Below are 17,368 nucleotides of genomic sequence, written 5' to 3' on the forward strand. Positions count from 1 at the left end.
CTCAGGAGTCGTCCGGGGGCATAGATTCATCTTGGATTCTGTTCTCCTGTGACCTCTCGGGTCATTTGGGATGGTAGAACCTTTTAAAGGAAAGCAGAGGGTTATTGAACATTATTGGACTGGGCTGTAAAAGACAAGATAAGTTACTCCCTAAATTTTCACTTGCACGTTGCCCTGATGGGGCATGGGGAGGGGGGATCTTCACACAGAATTGTAGATCTAGTCTAAAGAAAACATTCTGCCACTGTTCACAACTAACCTGCCTTTCTTCCCTATACTATGCTGATACACCTCACTTATGAATTCACATACCTATTTAAAACTGCCTGCAGTTAGTGCATCTATTACTGAATTTAACTATTGTGTGGTACCACATAGAGTGTATATATTTGCCATTCTTTGAATAATTATTTCCAAGTACAAAGTGTTATTTTTTAAACGTGTATATATATTCCTGAATCTTATTTTATATAAAGAAGCTGTGTTAGCATCTAACAGTGTGTGGGCATTATTTTGTGGGGGCTTTGGGGATTCACTGTACTTAAGGACCAGCCTGCATCACCTCCTGAAAGCTTAAGCCTGGCTGCTCGTCCATTACTACCAAATTGAGAGTCTTGGCTGGGGTGTTCTGTGCCTTTACCCTTCCATACAGAGGGCAGAAGTACAGAAACCCCCTTCCAGTCTTTACAAGGGGTTTGAACGACCGGCAGGTCAGGCCTGCCAGCAATTCACTGCCTCTACCGGCAGACTTGTAGTTTGCCAGTCTGGAAAAGGCACTGGCAATCTTGTAATGAGGGCAATAATCTCACCTCTGAATGAGGCAAAATTTGTAGCTTGCCACCCACTGCCCAGTCTTTGGTAAGCAGAAATCATGTGTTGTGTACCGACAAGTCTTGCTGTGTTTTACATGGGAAAAGCAGTGGGGCCCTGTTTCATCTGGCCAATGAGCGTAGGATCTGAAGCTGGGCAAGGGCATTCACCTTTAAACCACTCATCAATGGGCATTCACCTTTAAACCACTCATCAATGTCCCAGCGTTCTGGGAGGCTTGTGTCCCTAAGGGGGAGGTTTGATTCTCCAGCATGGGGTCTGGTATGGATTCACATGCTCATGAATATTCCCTGTCGTCATACTGGGAATCCTCTGTTAAAGAAAAAACCGGTTTCACTTTCACTTACAAACTGTATTTCTCCTTTAAACCAATCATTGTCCTCTGGGTCATACTGCCCCCATACAATGACAGTCCTCTCCCTAAGCCCCTCCTCTGGCAGCCATCTTCCGATTTTTACTGCATGCTTCAGTGTTAGAGTCCTCGAGTTTGCTCTGCGAGCTACTTCTACGTGTTTTCGACTGAAAAATGTTCTATTTTTGCTCTAAAAGAGCCTGTGTGCTCTTTTCTCTATCGAACGACATCTAACAACAGGGATCCGTTGTCTGTGAATTTCAGCACCCCTCAAGGGCGAAGATCATCGAAGATTCCAGAAGGTCGTCGGGCGTACGTCGCACCCTCGGACCATGACGGAGGAGAAGGAGGGACGGTCCCTCTTGAAGGCATGCACCAAGTGCAGCCTACTGAATGTGTTGGTAGAATACAAGCACCTGCAATGCCTCCACTGCCTGCACCCAGACCATAAGGCGGTGGAGTGCGAGATATGCCTGGGGTTCTCCAAGAAGAGAAGGGACAGGCACAGTAGACTTGCTGGGGGGGCTTAAAGCTAAGGCCTCTGCCCGTGCCCAGAGCAGGGTCATGCCCCACCCAGGACAGGCTGGTCCGAGGAGCCGTCATGATGCCTACCCCCGGGGGACCCAGACCACGTCCAGCAACCCCGGAAGCAGGCATCAAGTTATTCTAAGCAAGCCCAACAACCCCTGCTAGGGGCTATTTGGGTCCAGTCATGGCGCCTATGGTGCCAGGCTCATATGGAGAGTCAGTCCTGGTGCCATAGGCGCCAGGCTCATAGATTAAATCTTACCTGATGCAGACCATGCTGCAAGAGCTCCAAGCCAAAAGAGGCTTGGAAGGGACTACTGTACTTGGGGACTATTTTTTACTCGGGCGGGGCTGGGGAGGAATACTTACCTGGGACTACTTTGGAGGCTATTTAAACCACGCCCGAAGAGCAGCACACGCTTCGCGTTATTCTGCATCCAGCAGCATAACGCTCACCATGCCTGCAAGTCTGCATCCAGCCTTCTGCCATGCCCACCTCGAGTTTGGAGCTCCTAGAAAAAGGGAGAAAGAAGGAGAAAAGGTTAGAACAAGAGCAATACCTTTAATCCTTACCTGAATTCCCGATCCATCGTGCCTCCGAGTTGGAAGAAAGAAGTTATTTTATGCGCGTCGCCTCGCCTGCTGCAGCGCCGCGCTGAACTCACCGGCCTTCGCAGCATCTTCACATTCCACCGCATCCTCCTGCATGTTCCCGCCGCACTCCGGCACCTAAGGAGAAGACAAGAACAGCAAGGTGAGGAATATTAGTTACCCCCCATAGACTTACCTGATTTTACCACTGGGGGTACTATGCCTCTTCACGGGTCGGCGCAACTTCCACTGCATCTTTGCCGAACCCCGGCCCCTAGGGGGAAACAAAAGGACAGCAAGGTGAAACAAAGGGACTAACAAGGGGAACCCTCCTCACCACAATAGACTTACTTGATTTTACCGCCGGAGGTATTATTCCCCAAGACTTCATACTTTCAGCACCTGAATAAGGGAGAAAGCAACATATTGACATTATTTTATCGAACTGTGTTGGAAAATACAAATCCTTACCAGAATACTACCGGTTGCCACGAGGAACTCTTCATTAGGGTCAAGCTGCAACCTGCAAGGAATCGCACAAGAGTGAAAGTCAGGCATTTAAACTCTTACGAACTTTATACTTACGGCGCCTTGCCGGGAATCTCGGAGTCAATATTGTTCTGGAACTCACCAATTCCTTCGAGCCAGTGAAGCAACTGGTTATCAACGCGCCCCTGCGCTCAATGCAGGATGGAGAGCTCATCTTTTCAAACCATCAGGTGAGACTATAAGAGGGGACATCCAAGGCGATCTGTGGGGAGAATAGCGGGGGCGGGGGGTTTTACGCTCAACTCCACAGGTGGTTAATTCCCTTTCTCCATTTGCAGAAGAATATTCCTACGGGCCAAGCAAACGAAGCTAGGTGGGCCAGTCCAGTCCGTCATCTCGGCCCTATGCGTTACATTGGTGGAGACCGCAGCTGTCCAGTTCCGGTCGACGCCTCTGTGGGAGCCAGGTGAGCGTAACAGGAGCGGTCTTCTAAGTCCTTTGAGGGAACCTCATCCATGGGGGCCCAAGACAAGGCAAAGAACCGCAAGTCTGAGTCCTCTAGGTTCACTGCGGTAGCAGGTCCCAAGGTGGACAGGGCGTGATCGACATCACCCTCCCCCTCCATTGCCAGCCGGCAATCGAGCTCCTCCTTGAAAACGAAATCATCAAACCCGGCTAAACTGTGGGGAAAAGTCAGAGAAGCTTTGTCGACGATAGAGTTGGTGGCAGCTGCTATCACAACTGCTAAGGGAGCTGACCCTGTGTAGGTTGCCCCCGCAGCACAGAAGGTATCCCTGCCCCTAAGGCGCAACTCCGCTGCAGTGACTTTGGCAAAGTCTGCTGGCATGCCAGAAGGGGGGAAACCGGCTGAGGCCCCGGTTCAAACCCAGCGGGGGAGGGAAAGGTTGGGCGAGGAGGCCCTAAAACAGCACTCCCAGGCCGTGGACCAATCAATGGAGGTCTCGTCCACGGACAACGAGGACAAGGGTAAGAAGATGGACGCCATGGGAAGGAAGGTGATTTACACCGCAGCGTCCACTCTCAAGGCTGCCAATGCTCTAGCGATCCTAGCCAGGTACAACAGGGAGCTGTGGTACAAGCTGCAGCCTATTCTGGAGTTCCTCCCCGTTGATAAGAGGATGGAGGCAGTCGCTCTTTTCCAGGAGGGTGGAGGAAGAAGGGTCTGATAATGCCATTACAGTGGTATGGTATGGTATTGTTTATTTGTAAAGCGCCTATACAGAAAGCAAGTGATTGAAAGCACTCAGGGGGGGAGGGAACCAGGGGAAAAAACAGACATTTAGAGCCCTTGAATTTCTGAACGATACAAGTCTGCACAGGCAGAGTGAGTGCATGGAACAAGTGCATATAATACAATTAACAGTGTAGATAACAGCAATTAGGCCTGATGACGATTCTGCCGTTTTTCCAAGTGCATAGATGCGCCACCATGCAAGGAGGGGAGACCAAGCAAAAAAGGACTATCTTCAAGGCATGGTACATTCAGATCGTCCTATTTCAAATTCATATTTTCTCCTCAAAATCTTAGAGTGGCGTATTCACAAGTTCTGATCCATCTCAGGACTCATAATATCCTGAACTGGTGGCAATCCGGCTTCAGAGAGAGTCATGGAACAGAGACGGCGTTGCTGGATCTGAAGTCCAGGCTACTCCGTCATATGGACCAGGGAGAAACAACTATGCTCATGCTTCTGGATCTGTCGGGCACCTTCGACCTGGTCGACCATACATCACTGGTCACCAGGTTGGAGGCGGTGGCTGGTTTCGCAACTTCAGCAGGGCAATGAGCTCAATCCTTCCTTAGTGAATGCCAGTACAGGGTGAGCAGCGCTCTGGCAGATGCTAGACCTAACAAACTTGCTCAAAGAGTGCCACAGGGGGCTTGCCTGTCTCCAATGTTTTATAACATTTTCACAGTTCCTTTCCTCGATTTCTTGGAAGACAATAATATCGAGTTTACCAACTACGCTGATGACACGCAATGTGACATTCATATGACAGGCAACTGTGTAGAAGATGAGCTTAACATCAATAGGATCTATGGCCTAATATAAAGATGGATATGTATCAATGGCCTCTCTCTTAACACCAGTAAAATAGAGCTGATGTTAGTCAGGACTGAAGCCAAAACCCGCAAGATGGAGGTGGAATATGCTCAGCTCAGATGGTTGTATAATTAAAACCAAAAATAAGGTTAAATCCCTCGGGGTGTATCTTGATCGCAACTTGAATATGAAAGCCTGAGTGAGTAGTTTGGTTTCTTCTGCCTCTTACTGTATCAAGCTACTAACTTACCCGCGGCCTTTTATCTCAAGTAAAAGTCGGGAAACACTAGCAAGAACATTGATGGGATCAAGAATTGACTACTCTAGTAGTTTCCTCACTGGTTTGCCCAATACTGAGATCAATAAATTGCAAGTGGTGCAGAATAATGCGGTCAGAGTCATTATGGACCGCAAGAAAAAGGACCATATATCTGAAGCGAGAAGAGGCCTACACTGGCTTCCGATCAAAGAGAGAATTTGCTTCCGGCTTTTGCTAATCACGTATAAATGCCTTAGAAGCACAGCGCCAACTTATCTCAAGGACAAACTGGTTGTTAAATCCAATATGCATAATTTGAGATCCAACAACTCCACTCAATTGAAAATTCTTGCTTGCAGACTGGTTCAGGTTAAGAAAGGAGCATTTTATGCAGCAGCTCCGGTAGCCTGGAACAGCCTTCTGTTGAGTCTGAGAGAGGAACCGTCAATCACGATTTTTAGGAAGAGACCCAAGACCCTTCCATTTAACTAATATGACCTGCCCAGTACCAGAAACTCTGTAGCATTGGAACCCCAAACCTTGAATGTTTTTATTACCTGTGTGTTATTGTCACTGTCTTCCAGCGCCCTTAAGCCTCCGGGTCAGTGGTCTCGCTATATAAATCAGTAAAGTAGGCGCAGACAGGTGCAGGAGAGGGGAGGGGGGCAGGGGGGGAACAGGTGCAGGAGGGGAAGTTGGAGGGGGGCAGGACCATGTGCGCCCAGTCAGTCAGAAGCTGGGGTAAGTGCTGAGCGATGACGCTCACATGGGTCATTGACCGGGTGCAGACCGTGGATGCAAGTGCAATGCCCCGGCGGCAAGTGCAGGAGACTGGCCAGGGTGCCTGGGACCTGTGTGACACCAGGTGGCCTGTCAGCAAGCTGAAGCAGAAAGGAGGCTGCAAGAGAGCATAGAGCAGAGAGAGAGGTTAGCAGGGTAGAGGGAGAAAGACGGAGGAGGAGAAGAGGAATGTCTTAAGGAATTTCCGGAACTTAAGGAGATTCGGCTTAAGACAGAGTGCAGCAGGGAGGCTATTCCAGAGGGAGGCACCTGCAGAGGATAACGATCTCCCTCAAAATCTCTGCTTGGAGAACCAGCTCACTCGCAGAAAGTTGGAGGTAGATGAGCGCAGGGCTCGGGAAGGACACTATTTAGGTAGGCATTGTTGCAGATAGGTAGGCCCCAGAAAGCCTTTTGGACAATGCAGAGGGTCTTGAACTTGATCCTTGCAGCCACAGGGAGCCAGTGGAGGGATTTCAGCGCCAGAGAGATGCGTTCCTTAGGCTTGAGGCCAAGGATAATTCTTGTGGTTCTGTTCTGGATGAGTTGCAGAGGGCACATAGCAGATGCAGGGAGGTTGAAAGAGGCTGTTGCAGTAGTCCAGCCATGAGAGAACCAGGGCTCTGGAGACAGTGAGCCACTGGAGGAAGGTGAGAAAAGGAAGAGTACCTCTGAGGTGGTGTAGCTGGTAATTGGACTTTTTAGAGATGTCCGAAAAATGAGTGGAGAAGGAGAGAGTGGAGTCGAAGATGACCCCAAGGTTTTTTGCCTCGCAGGTGAGTGCGGGTGCAGGGCCATGGGAGGCCGGCCAGAGAGACAGTGGGAAAGCGGGAGCAGGAGTCCCAATGCAAACTATCTGTCTTACTGGTGTTGAGGCAGAGGTTGTTTGCAGCACACAATGAATGAATTGCGGACAGACCGTCGGATATGAGCAAGGTAGAGAAGGTGGCTGAGGGTAGCTTGAAGGAGAGTTGCATGTCATCTGCATAACAATCACACATGCCACTGCAGCCATGCAGACAATGAAGAACCAGGGGTATAAGTCAGAACCCTGGGGAACGCCACAAGTTGAGAGAGTGAACGTTGAGAGAAAGGACCCAAGTTCAACCTGGGATGGGTGGTTGGAAAGGAAGGAGGTTAACCACGCCAGAACCAGACCTGTGATTCCCAAGGTGTCACGGAGACGTGCAATCAGGATTTTGTGGTTTACCGTGTCAAAGGCAGAGGAGAGGTCAAGAAGAATGAGCACATAGAGAGTGTAATTGTCGAGATTTGAGAGCAGGTCTTCACAGGTGTTCAGAAGAGCAGTTTCCGTGCCTGGGATGCTTTAAAGCCAGACTGATGGTTGTGGAAGCAACAAGCAGAATCAGTGTGGAGGGTGAGCTGAGAGATAGCCAGGAGTATGCACAGGAAGGGGGTGATAGAGATAGGACAGTAGTTTGCCAGAATAAACGGGTCAGCAGAGGGTTTCTTAAGCAGAGGGTGCACAGGGGAGTGATTAAGAGAAGTTAGGAACAGTCCAGTTGCAAAAGAGATATTGCAGAGATCAGCCAAGGCTAGAGCAAAAGAGTCAATGTTGTCCTTAATGTTTTTGGAGGGGTAGGGGTCCACCTGTTTGGATGAAGCATTCATAGACCGGACTTGTCTGGCGGCCTCATCAGGTATGGTGGGAGTGAGAGAAGAGAGAAGTGGTGGAGGGGCCAAGGGAGGCTCCAGCGGTGTTGGTGTAAGATGTGGGGTGGAAGAGAGGGAGGAAAGGATGTCTTGGGTTTTTGCAGTATGGTGTGCAGCCAGGGCCGAGCAAAGGTCCTGGGTGGGTGTGACAGAAGAGGAGGCTGCTGCAGGATTGGCCAGTTCCTTGCATACTTTGAAAAGTTCGACCATGTTGTTTGATGCCACGGAGATGCAGGCTTGACTAAATGTTCTTATCTTGGTGTGGATGCAGAGTCGATATTGCCTTTGGAGGAGGGGGCAGGCCAGTCTGTCAGAGGGTCTGCAGCGTTGGACATCACCGACACGGGGTTCCAGCAGATGGGGAACGGTGTCTGTCTTTGTCGACAAGGCTGGATGAAGGCCATGTATTTCCGGCAGGAGGTCCAGGTGAAGGTGTTGGACATGCCCTTCGACAGAGAGTTTGTTTGGGAAAGTTGTCGACAAGTCCTTCCAGGCCTTCAGAGCATATACGGAGCTGGCCCATTCCCTGGGCACTCTCCAGCAGCAGTGTTGTTCTTTTCGCTTCTCCAAGGGAAAGTCAAGCAGGTCTTCCAAAGGTTACTCCTCTTCGTACCGTCAGCCCTCCAGATCCACGACTCAGGAAGCCTACAGAGGCTGTTCCCAGGCCTACGGTAAAGGAGGACAACGTCGCAGTCACCCGCAGGGGAAGGACACCGGCTCTGAAACAGGCCTGAACCGTCTGGGATATCTGGCCCCATGCATGGGCGTCGACGGACGAAGTTCGTCAGCGAGTGGAAGAAGATCACCAACAGATGGCTGCTGGAAGCTCTCTAATCTGACAATCCTCCGGAAGGCAAGAGAGAGCTCTGTCTGAATTCAGTGCAAACAAAAGGAAAGAAGTAGACTACCCTCGGCCATGCACTGAAAATGAGGCCAAAGGAGAGAGGAGTGGAGAGGGCACGAAAGGAAAATGAAGGAACAGGAACCAGAAAAGAAAAAACGCTGTTGCGAGAAGAGTAGGACCGGCGAGCCGGTAAAAAATTGAAAGAATAAGAAAACCAGCAACAAGGAGAAAGAGAGAACAGAGACGAGGCGCGCAAGGCACCAAGAGAGGAGGAGAGCAAGAGAGAAAGCAAGGGCTTCGGTGCAAAGCGGAAATAAAGGATATAAACTAGCGTCTGAACCGTAAAGAGAAAGAGCTAGCTAACCTGACGGTTGCAATGCACCGACTGCAGGGATTACTGACAATAAGTAACTCCCAGTGGCTGCCATGTTAGTGAAACATTAGAGCGTTGCAGGCCGTTCGGATAGTGCGTGATGGAACAATCAATGGCGGCATAGTCGTATACGCGGTAACAACGGCCACTTGGACCGGAACATGACACTCTCTCCCAGGAGCATATCTTGGAATTTCAGCGCAGGTGCCAGCGGTTCCCTCCAATTACCCGTCAGGAACAGCACAACCCTCAGCTCCTGGAAGAGGTATGTGCCATGCTGCGAAAAGGGGTGATGGAGCTAGTTCCCCTACGGCTCTGAGGCTCTGGAGTCTTTTCCAGATACTTTCTGGTCAGAAACACGACAGGGGCTGGAGGCCTATTCTATTCTTGTGACGTCTCAACAAATACTTGAAGTCCCAAAAGTTCAGGATGGTCACGTTGCAGCACATGCTCGGCCAACTGGAGGAAGGATACTTCTTGACGTTGCTGGACCTGGATGATGCCAATTTCCACATCTCCATTCGTGGCAGGAGCACAATCCCTGCTAAGGGAGTCTGCAATGGTATTTTTGACTCCCGCTAGGTTAAAAGAAACATCAAAAGTTTCAGCATTTCGTAGTGCAGGGTCAGCACTACCAGTTCAAGGCTCTGCCTTTCGGATTAAAGTCGGCCCCCAGAGTGTTCACAAAAGGCCTGGCACCGTTGGCTGCCCATCTACATCTACGAGGCATATACGTATACCTGTACCTCGACGACTGGCTCATCCGGGCCTGTTTGTGGGAGTTGGCCTTCGGACACACAGAGGCGACCACCCAGCTACTGATGGATCTGTGATTCTCCAACTATCCAAAGTCCTGCTTAATACCATCGCCAAACGCGCTGTTCCTAGGAGCCAAACTCTGACTTCACCCTCGGAGGACAGTGTAGGGGCCATTCAAGGGAAGGTGCAGCGGCTGTTGTGAAGACAGCCACAGTGCGGACCATCAAGACGTTGCTCGGCATGATGTCGTCCTGCATCTACGTCATCCGGCTCTGGAAGTTGCAAATGCGACCTCTTCAGGAGTTCCTGGACGCTCACTGGATACAGGTGTCCGGAAGCTTCGCGGACAAGATCCCGCTGAATGAGGAATTCCGTCGGGCAATAGGGTGGTGGGGCATCCGCTCCAACATCGCCCAGGGCATGGTGTTTCAAAACCCTCCATACCAGGGGACTGTCACCAAGGATGCTTCCCTGGAAGGTTGGGGAGCCCACGCCAGACATCTGCATGCCAGAGGCCAGTGGCTGCCGGAGGAGAAGAATCTCCATATCAACATCCTGGAGCTATGGGCAGTGTTCTGGGCCCTAAAGTCGTTCCTTCTATCTCTGAAGGGGAAGGTGGTGAGGATCTTCACAGACAACACCACCACCATGTTCTACATTAGGAAACAGGGGGGCACTCGATCCACAGCGCTCTCCAAGGAAGCGCAGAACTTGTGGTGCTGGGACGTCGGACAAGAGATGTTCCTCGTCCCTCTTCACCTAGCGGGAGTCAAAAACAACATTGCAAGACTCCCTTAGCAGGGAATTGTGCTCCTTCCACGAGTGGGAACTTCGGCAGGACTAGGTGAACTGCATCTTTGCCAAATGGGGCAGCCCCCAGAGCGATCTGTTTAAGATGGCAGTGAACTCCAAATGCCAGAAGTTTGCCAACAGATTCCATCAACCGAGGAGCCTAGGGGATTCATTCTCCTTCCCGTTGGAAGGGATGTTTCTTTATGTGTATCCTCTGTTGCCTCTCCTGCTATGACTCATCAATACACTCAGACAGTGACAATGCAGGATGATACACATCGCCCTGGCGTGGCCGATACAGATTTGGGATGCAGAACTTCTCAGTCTGTCAGTGCCGCCTCCGGTCAAGCTGCCAGTGGTTCTGGATCTTCTCACCAGAGAAGGAGGTGCAATTCTGCATCATGAACCAGAATCGCTGAACCTGAGGGCTTGGCTCCTACAGCCCTAGAGTTTGGAGAATATGAGTTGCTTGCGGACTGCAGGGAGGTCTTCGCCAAGGCTGGGCGTCGTCAACTTTGAAGTGCTACAGTCATAAGTGGAAGTGTTTCACTACGTTTCACTGGTCTCGGAAGATTATCCCTCTGAGTGTCACGGCCCGCAGATTATTCCATACTTGCTATTCTTGGCCAAGGCCGGAGTGGCGCACGCCTCTATCAAGGTACATCTGGCGGCTATCTCCCGCTACACCAGGTCTCCAGGAAGGTCTTCACTTTGGTCTCATCGACTTGTCAAGGAGTTCCTCAAAGGACTTTTTTTTTTGATCTTTCCCGCCTGTGAAGGCGCCTGCCACTGGCGTGGGAACTAAATCTGGTTCTGACGCGGCTCATGGGGGCCCCCTTCGAGCCTATGCATCAGGCCCTTCTCAAGTTCCTCTAGTGGAAACGGCCTTCCTTGTGGCCATCACCTCCGCCAGGAGGGTGGGTGAGATCCAGGCCCTATCCTGCAAACAGCCATAGCTGACTTTCCACGAATCGAGGGTGGTGCTGCGGACGCACCCCTCTTTCATGCCGAAGGTTCTGTTGGAATTCTACCTCAACGAGCCTTTGATGTTACCTGTTTTTTTCCCAAAGCCTCCGTCACCAGCTGAAAGGACCTTGCACTCACTGGACGTTGCTCGTGCTCTGAAGTTCTTTGTGGCACTCACAAATAATTTTTTGAAGACTTCACAGCTCTTTGTGAACTTTGGTCCTGTGAACCATGGGAAGGCCTTGTCCAAGGCTTCCATCTCAAGGTGGCTCTCCGGCTGCATCATGCACTGTCATCGGTTGGCAAACCGACTGCTACCCGGCCGTCCGAGAGCCCACTCCACCAGAGCGATCGATGCGACGACGGTATTCCTAGCTGGTGTGCCCCTGCTGGATATCTGCAGTGCTGCTACGCGGGGGTCCGCGCACACCTTCACGAAGTTCTACTGCATCGACAGGGATTCCAGAGAGTAGTTCAGAGTCAGCCAGGCAGTGCTATGCAACCTGTTAGCTTGAGGTGAGTCTGTGCCGGAGGTAAGAGTTCATTGCTTCTGCTGAGCCTTGCCACCTCCCGTGGTTGTTTAATGTTGTACTGCTATGTATTCCATGCCAGAAGACCCCATGCTGGAGAAGGAACAAGATACTTACCTATAACTATAGTTCTCCAGCATGGGTCTGGCATGAATTCACATGCAAACCCTCCCTCCAACCCCTCTGCGGCTCTTCTTGGTCATTATGCCACTTTACGTGCTTACCAAATCTGAAGATGGCTGCCAGAGGAGGGGCTTAGGGTGAGGACTGTCATTGGATGGAGGCAGTATGACCCAGAGGACAGTGATTGGTTTAAAGGAGAAATACAGTTTATAAGTGAACGAGAAACAGTTTTTTCTTTTACCAAGGTTTCCCAGCCTGACGACTGGGAATATTTATGAGCATGTGAATCCATGCCAGACCCTTGCTGGAGGACAATAGTTAACAGTAAGTAACATGTTCCTTACTTGACTCGGCGAACCCTCTAGCTACCACTGCAGTTTCCTGTAACATGTCACCCAGTGCAATTTGTTACCAGCATGTGCAACAATATAACATTTTTGTATGAAGAAACATGCTTGCTTCTCTCACTACTTAGCACTGTAATTATAGGTGTTATTTCTGTTCAATGTAATGTTATTCAATTTATCAGCCTCACTGGGATGAACGGCCTAGTCGGGGTTTAAATGTGTAACCACCGGATGTATGCAAATATCAGAGGCAAGCACTTAACCTGCTGAGCTATCTTACTAACTTATATTTCCCTTTGGATTTTAGCACCACTGGAGTAAAAAATAACAGATGTAATTGAACACAGAAAAATATCCTCAGCCAAGTCTGATCTTCTCCTGCACCGTTTTGTGCACCTTTCTAGTGCCTTCCTCTGTAGGCATATCTAAATTTGGGGGATCTTTGGAACAACCTATACCTTTTTATTGAAATTGGCTCACATTACCATCTCACGCCTTTCCGGTCCCACTGCTTATCTGATAGCTGATTACTCTTCTCTTTGTCAGCAATGAAACATCAGGTGGCTTCTTGACGGCGTCGTCAAGAAGTGTTCAAGGCACTCTGGCTCAGCCTCATTTGACAACTTCATAACCCAATCAAACCTCTGCCTCCTCTGTGTCTCATGTTACTTATGCAGCCCAGATCTACCAGGCAGAATGTCTGCACCTTATTTGCTCCCACCCCTGACTTTCTTTGCTTGTTCGTGTAGGATGATCATGTGCCACAGGATCACAAGACACTGATCAACTGTAGGGCTGGGTCTGCACCCTCTTGCTCCACCATGCACTCCCCCTTAGCATTTGCTCTTGTAGGGAATAATGAAAACTCGTATGGATGTAATGGTGCAGAGGTAGAACACAGGATAAGAAGATTCCTCTCTGTGGACCTGCAGCTTGGTTCACTTATTTCCTGATGTTGGCGATTACCTCCATGAATAGAACAGGTCTGGCCTGCATACTGAGCAGTTAGGCACAGCGTTGTGAAAATTATGCTCTTTTTTTTTTCTCTCCCTTTTTAATGTTTTGTTTGGTATCCTACAGTGCCTTCTGTTTTATTGGAATGCATCATTCATGTGCATATAGAGAAAAATAACCATTTGTATGTCCCTAATTATTCCATAGAAAGTTTGAGAACAATTTTATTGAAGCAGAATTGGAAAATTCTCAGTTCAGATGGTAACTTTATGAAGCTCTTGTAGGTAGTATGTTACTACATGAAAATGTAACATTGAATACAAATTGTGTACCTTGCCATCCACCTAATGGAAATAGTTTGTATTTTATTTTAAAGGATTATTTCCAGAATTCCAAAAATATCTGTTCAGCTCCGACATGAGCCTCCTGCACTTACAAATGAAATGTACTGCCTTGTTGTAACCATCCAGTCCAATGAAGAAACTACAATCAAAGATGTCAAGCTTACGGCAGGCTTGAAACCAGGTATTTGTTCCTTTCGTTGTCCCTGAATTTTTCACTCTACTTTTATTATTATTATTATTATTATTATTATTATTATTATTATTATTATTATTATATTTATTGAGTGCAAGCCTAGCTTTGAGATCAACGAAGCGCTTTATAGAGGTATACAACAATACAGAAACATAACGGAGCACTTTACAGAGGTGTCAACAGAACAGATATACAGTGGTGGTTGGGATACAGAGGGGCATAGAGGGAGGCGTACAGCTGTACCGGTTTGCGGGGAGGAGAGGGGCGGGCGGCATCTAGCGAGGCGGGTGGCACAAGGGGCGTTGTAATGGCCTGGCTGTTGAGGCGGAGAGATTGTTTGAAGAGGTGGGTCTTGAGTTCTTTTCTGAAATGTAGGCGCCTTATAGATGATGCAGCAAGACTTGAAGGTGATTTGTGCATGCAGTGGGTGCCAGTGAAGGTCGATGAGGGCAGGGGTGATGTGGACGTTTCTGTGTAGACCCTTGATGAGGTGTGTGGCCGTGTATAGGACACTTCTGAGGGTCACTAGGGAGGGTGACAGGAGGCCTTCGACAAGTGAATTGTCCCCGTCCAGGTGGGATAGGACCAGTGCATGAACAGTGGATACCTACTTACTTTGGTAGGTCAGAAGAAGGAGGCAGACCAAATGGTGGCCTTCTTACAATTCCTTTAAATAAAATAATAAGAAAACATTCTATCGGTCCCTTTCACAAAGGTTTGCTCTACCTAACAACATAAAACTCACTCTGGGCCTCGTCATCAGTAAGGTAGTCCAAGGTAATGATCCGCCCTATGTCCAAAAACGTTCCTATTCTAAATCTGCCACTAATTAAATATCAAAATAAAAGAAGGGGTCCAGTTCCTGGTAACCATGTGAATCAAATCCTTTAATTCATCTTGCCGATTGTCCACCTTTTCTGCTTACCCTTTAATGCTTTCAATACAGTTCCTTGGTTTCTCATAATAGGATCCTCACCCTTATCCCTTTCCGTTTCTTGCAATGTCTCCAGATAGCTTTCTATCTTTGGATCACACTTCAACCACTCCTTGTACTTGATGAACTGCCCTCCACCTTCTTAAAGGTATTCACAACCACTGGGATGAATATGATTAGTCCCCTGAAGCTCTTCCTGCTTTGTCCCCCTCCCAGATCTTCCACTACTCCTGTTACCTCTAGTCTGATGGACTGGCATCACCGGTTCTTCCTGTGGGGTCAGGCTGCCTCTTGTATGCATCTAGGGTGTATTCTCTCTTCTGGCTCCAGTGCGCAGCTCTGCTGGGCCTTTCCATTTGCTGTCTCAGTGTTGTTTGAGGACCAGTTGGTCCACCTCTTCAGGGTCACCCCACATCCTCGATTCTTGTTCTTGGCTATACACAGTTTAGCTCTCTGCCCTCTCCGTTTTTCTTCCTCTGCATGGTTGCCGGCGTCCTCTCGACCGAGGGCGTTCCGTGGCTCTGTGGTCTCACTAGCTTTGAACCTCCTGGGTTCCACCAATAACATATGTTGGTCCTTCTTCTGTTTTTATGGGGAAGTACTGGTCCATCCTCAGTGTCGAACCATAGTTCTTTCTCTCTCTCTCTCTCTCTCTCTCTCTCTCTCTCTCTCTCTCTCTCTCTCTCTCTCTCTCTCACGAGCGCTGTTCCTCATTCGCTCAGTCTTCTTAGTTCCAGTATGGTACCAACCACTGGGTAATCTTTATTTCTGGTTGTGTCTTCTTTTTCTCAATATGTTTGTCTGATGGTGAGTTAGTGTGACAGTATAATAACAAACATTGACTTGTGGAGGGGGTTTCTCCTGAAGCTTTGATGGTTTCAATGGTTCTTTATAGAGGGATTTAGGGAGTTCCTTGACTGAACGGGAGTCCTTGTCCCCAAGAGGGGAGTCTCTCCCTGTGGGGTCCCGCTTACCGCCACTCCAAGGGGAAATGTTGGGTAGCGGGCTCACCTCCCTAGCCTCACAGGGAAGGGCTCCCCTCCGGGGAGAAGTGATGAGATCCTGTGAATCGTCACATTACCCATAGGTTCAGGCTGCACCAGTGGAATAATTGTTTAATGGTGTCACATTAGCAAAGAAGTTCACCTGGAATAGGGTGCCAAACCCTCTCTTCCCTTCAACCCTAGAATCTGTCGATGAGAACCACACCCTAAATTCTGCTGCACTGGTGAAGGTGGGAAGATAAAAAAGCTATAGTAAGGAGGAGCAGGCATTTCACAGGTTCTCTATAGGTGCATGATTATCAGACAAAGCAGCGTGAGCGGAACCACGGCAACGTGGGAAAAACTGTGGAGGCTGTTTGGAAGCACACGTGAGTCTGAGTGCTGCAAGGGAGGACAGCACCAGGGCAGGTAGATGAAAACCGCTGAGGAGAATCATAAGGGTAAGCGAGAACAACCACCTTAAGGGAGGCAGGAGCCAGGTGTGTTGGGGAATCGAGGAGAAAGAGAAGTAGCGAAGCAAAGAGTAAAATTGGAAAAGACTCTGAACCAACAGTGGAATGGAGTGGATGGAGGCAATTCATCAAATCAAGTCAGAGAACCAACCAGAAGAAGGTAGCTTTGAAGCGGTTACAACTGATCACTGGAAAGAGATCCATCGAAAGATATTGCCAAGGAATTATCAAACTATTGTTCCAGTTATTTTAAGTCCTTTCCGGATTCCCCCTTTAAGTCCAGACCTTTGTCTAGTTTATTTCCAAATGCCTTATTTAGAGCCCATCCGAACTGGAGATTTCTTCCTTAGAATTCCTTTAACAAATGTTGTGGATCCCTTTTTGTCTTGGTCTCCTCCCTCCTTTTCCACCAAGTTTCCAAATGGGCTAGACTTTCTAAGCTCCCTATTAGTCCCTTCTTGTTGTGTCCCCTCTTCTGCTTTCATTTTATAAAAAATAAATGGCCACAAGCAGGAAAATGTTAAGAAGAAAATCTGTTGCACTATTCTTTTCTGAACATCGGATCATTTCCCGAACCCTTGTGATGGAGGTCAGTTAGAGGCACTGAAATTCAGGAAGGTGAATTTTGTGTTTAACTTCTTTCGTTGTGTAAACTATTTTATTTTGAATCTTAATTCTGTTGGATTAATAGACCAGTTTGATAGCTTTACTTTCCACAGAAACCTTTTTAGGAAAGCCTCTTCAAAATAGTAAATTATGGTGCCGAAAGCTCCAAGGTTAAGTAGGAAAAGATGAGGTAGGGAACCAGTGAAATTTGAATGCCTTTTTAGATCTGTAGTCTGAAACTTTGTATTACAAAAACATGCAATAACCTTTCCAAATTTGTCGCAATTGTTCACTTAATTCTGCCATTCCCATGTGTACTGAAATGTTTCCATTGTCTCATTTCTTTGTGACGTCAGAGTTGACTGCTTAATTCTGCTTTTTGCATGTTTTCTTTAGGTTTCCTTCATTTTGGTGCCGGTCATGGTACAGGAGGATGGCATTGTGGAGTGTGGAACTTTCACGCTTCATATCTAACGTGAAACATTCATGTGAACCTACTTTTAATTTTTTTGTTCACAGATCACTGATATCAAATACTTCTTTTTAAAAACATTTTTAAAATTTTTTATTAGGTTTT

General features: G+C 48.4%; 1 protein-coding gene across 2 annotated transcripts in view; it reads left to right on the plus strand.

Moving 5' to 3' along the window:
• TRAPPC11 (trafficking protein particle complex subunit 11) overlaps nucleotides 1–17,368 on the plus strand; it is a 1,974,021-nt gene that overhangs the window by 1,156,134 nt on the left and 800,519 nt on the right. For both annotated transcript variants that reach the window (XM_069631477.1, XM_069631476.1), the window contains exon 21: nucleotides 13,635–13,783. In XM_069631477.1, the coding sequence (XP_069487578.1) occupies nucleotides 13,635–13,783 (149 nt within the window). The remainder of the gene's footprint in view (nucleotides 1–13,634; nucleotides 13,784–17,368) is intronic.

This window comes from Ambystoma mexicanum, chromosome 6q, assembly GCF_040938575.1.
Source record: "Ambystoma mexicanum isolate Mex_15411 chromosome 6q, UKY_AmexF1_1, whole genome shotgun sequence".
Lineage (NCBI taxonomy): Eukaryota > Metazoa > Chordata > Amphibia > Caudata > Ambystomatidae > Ambystoma > Ambystoma mexicanum.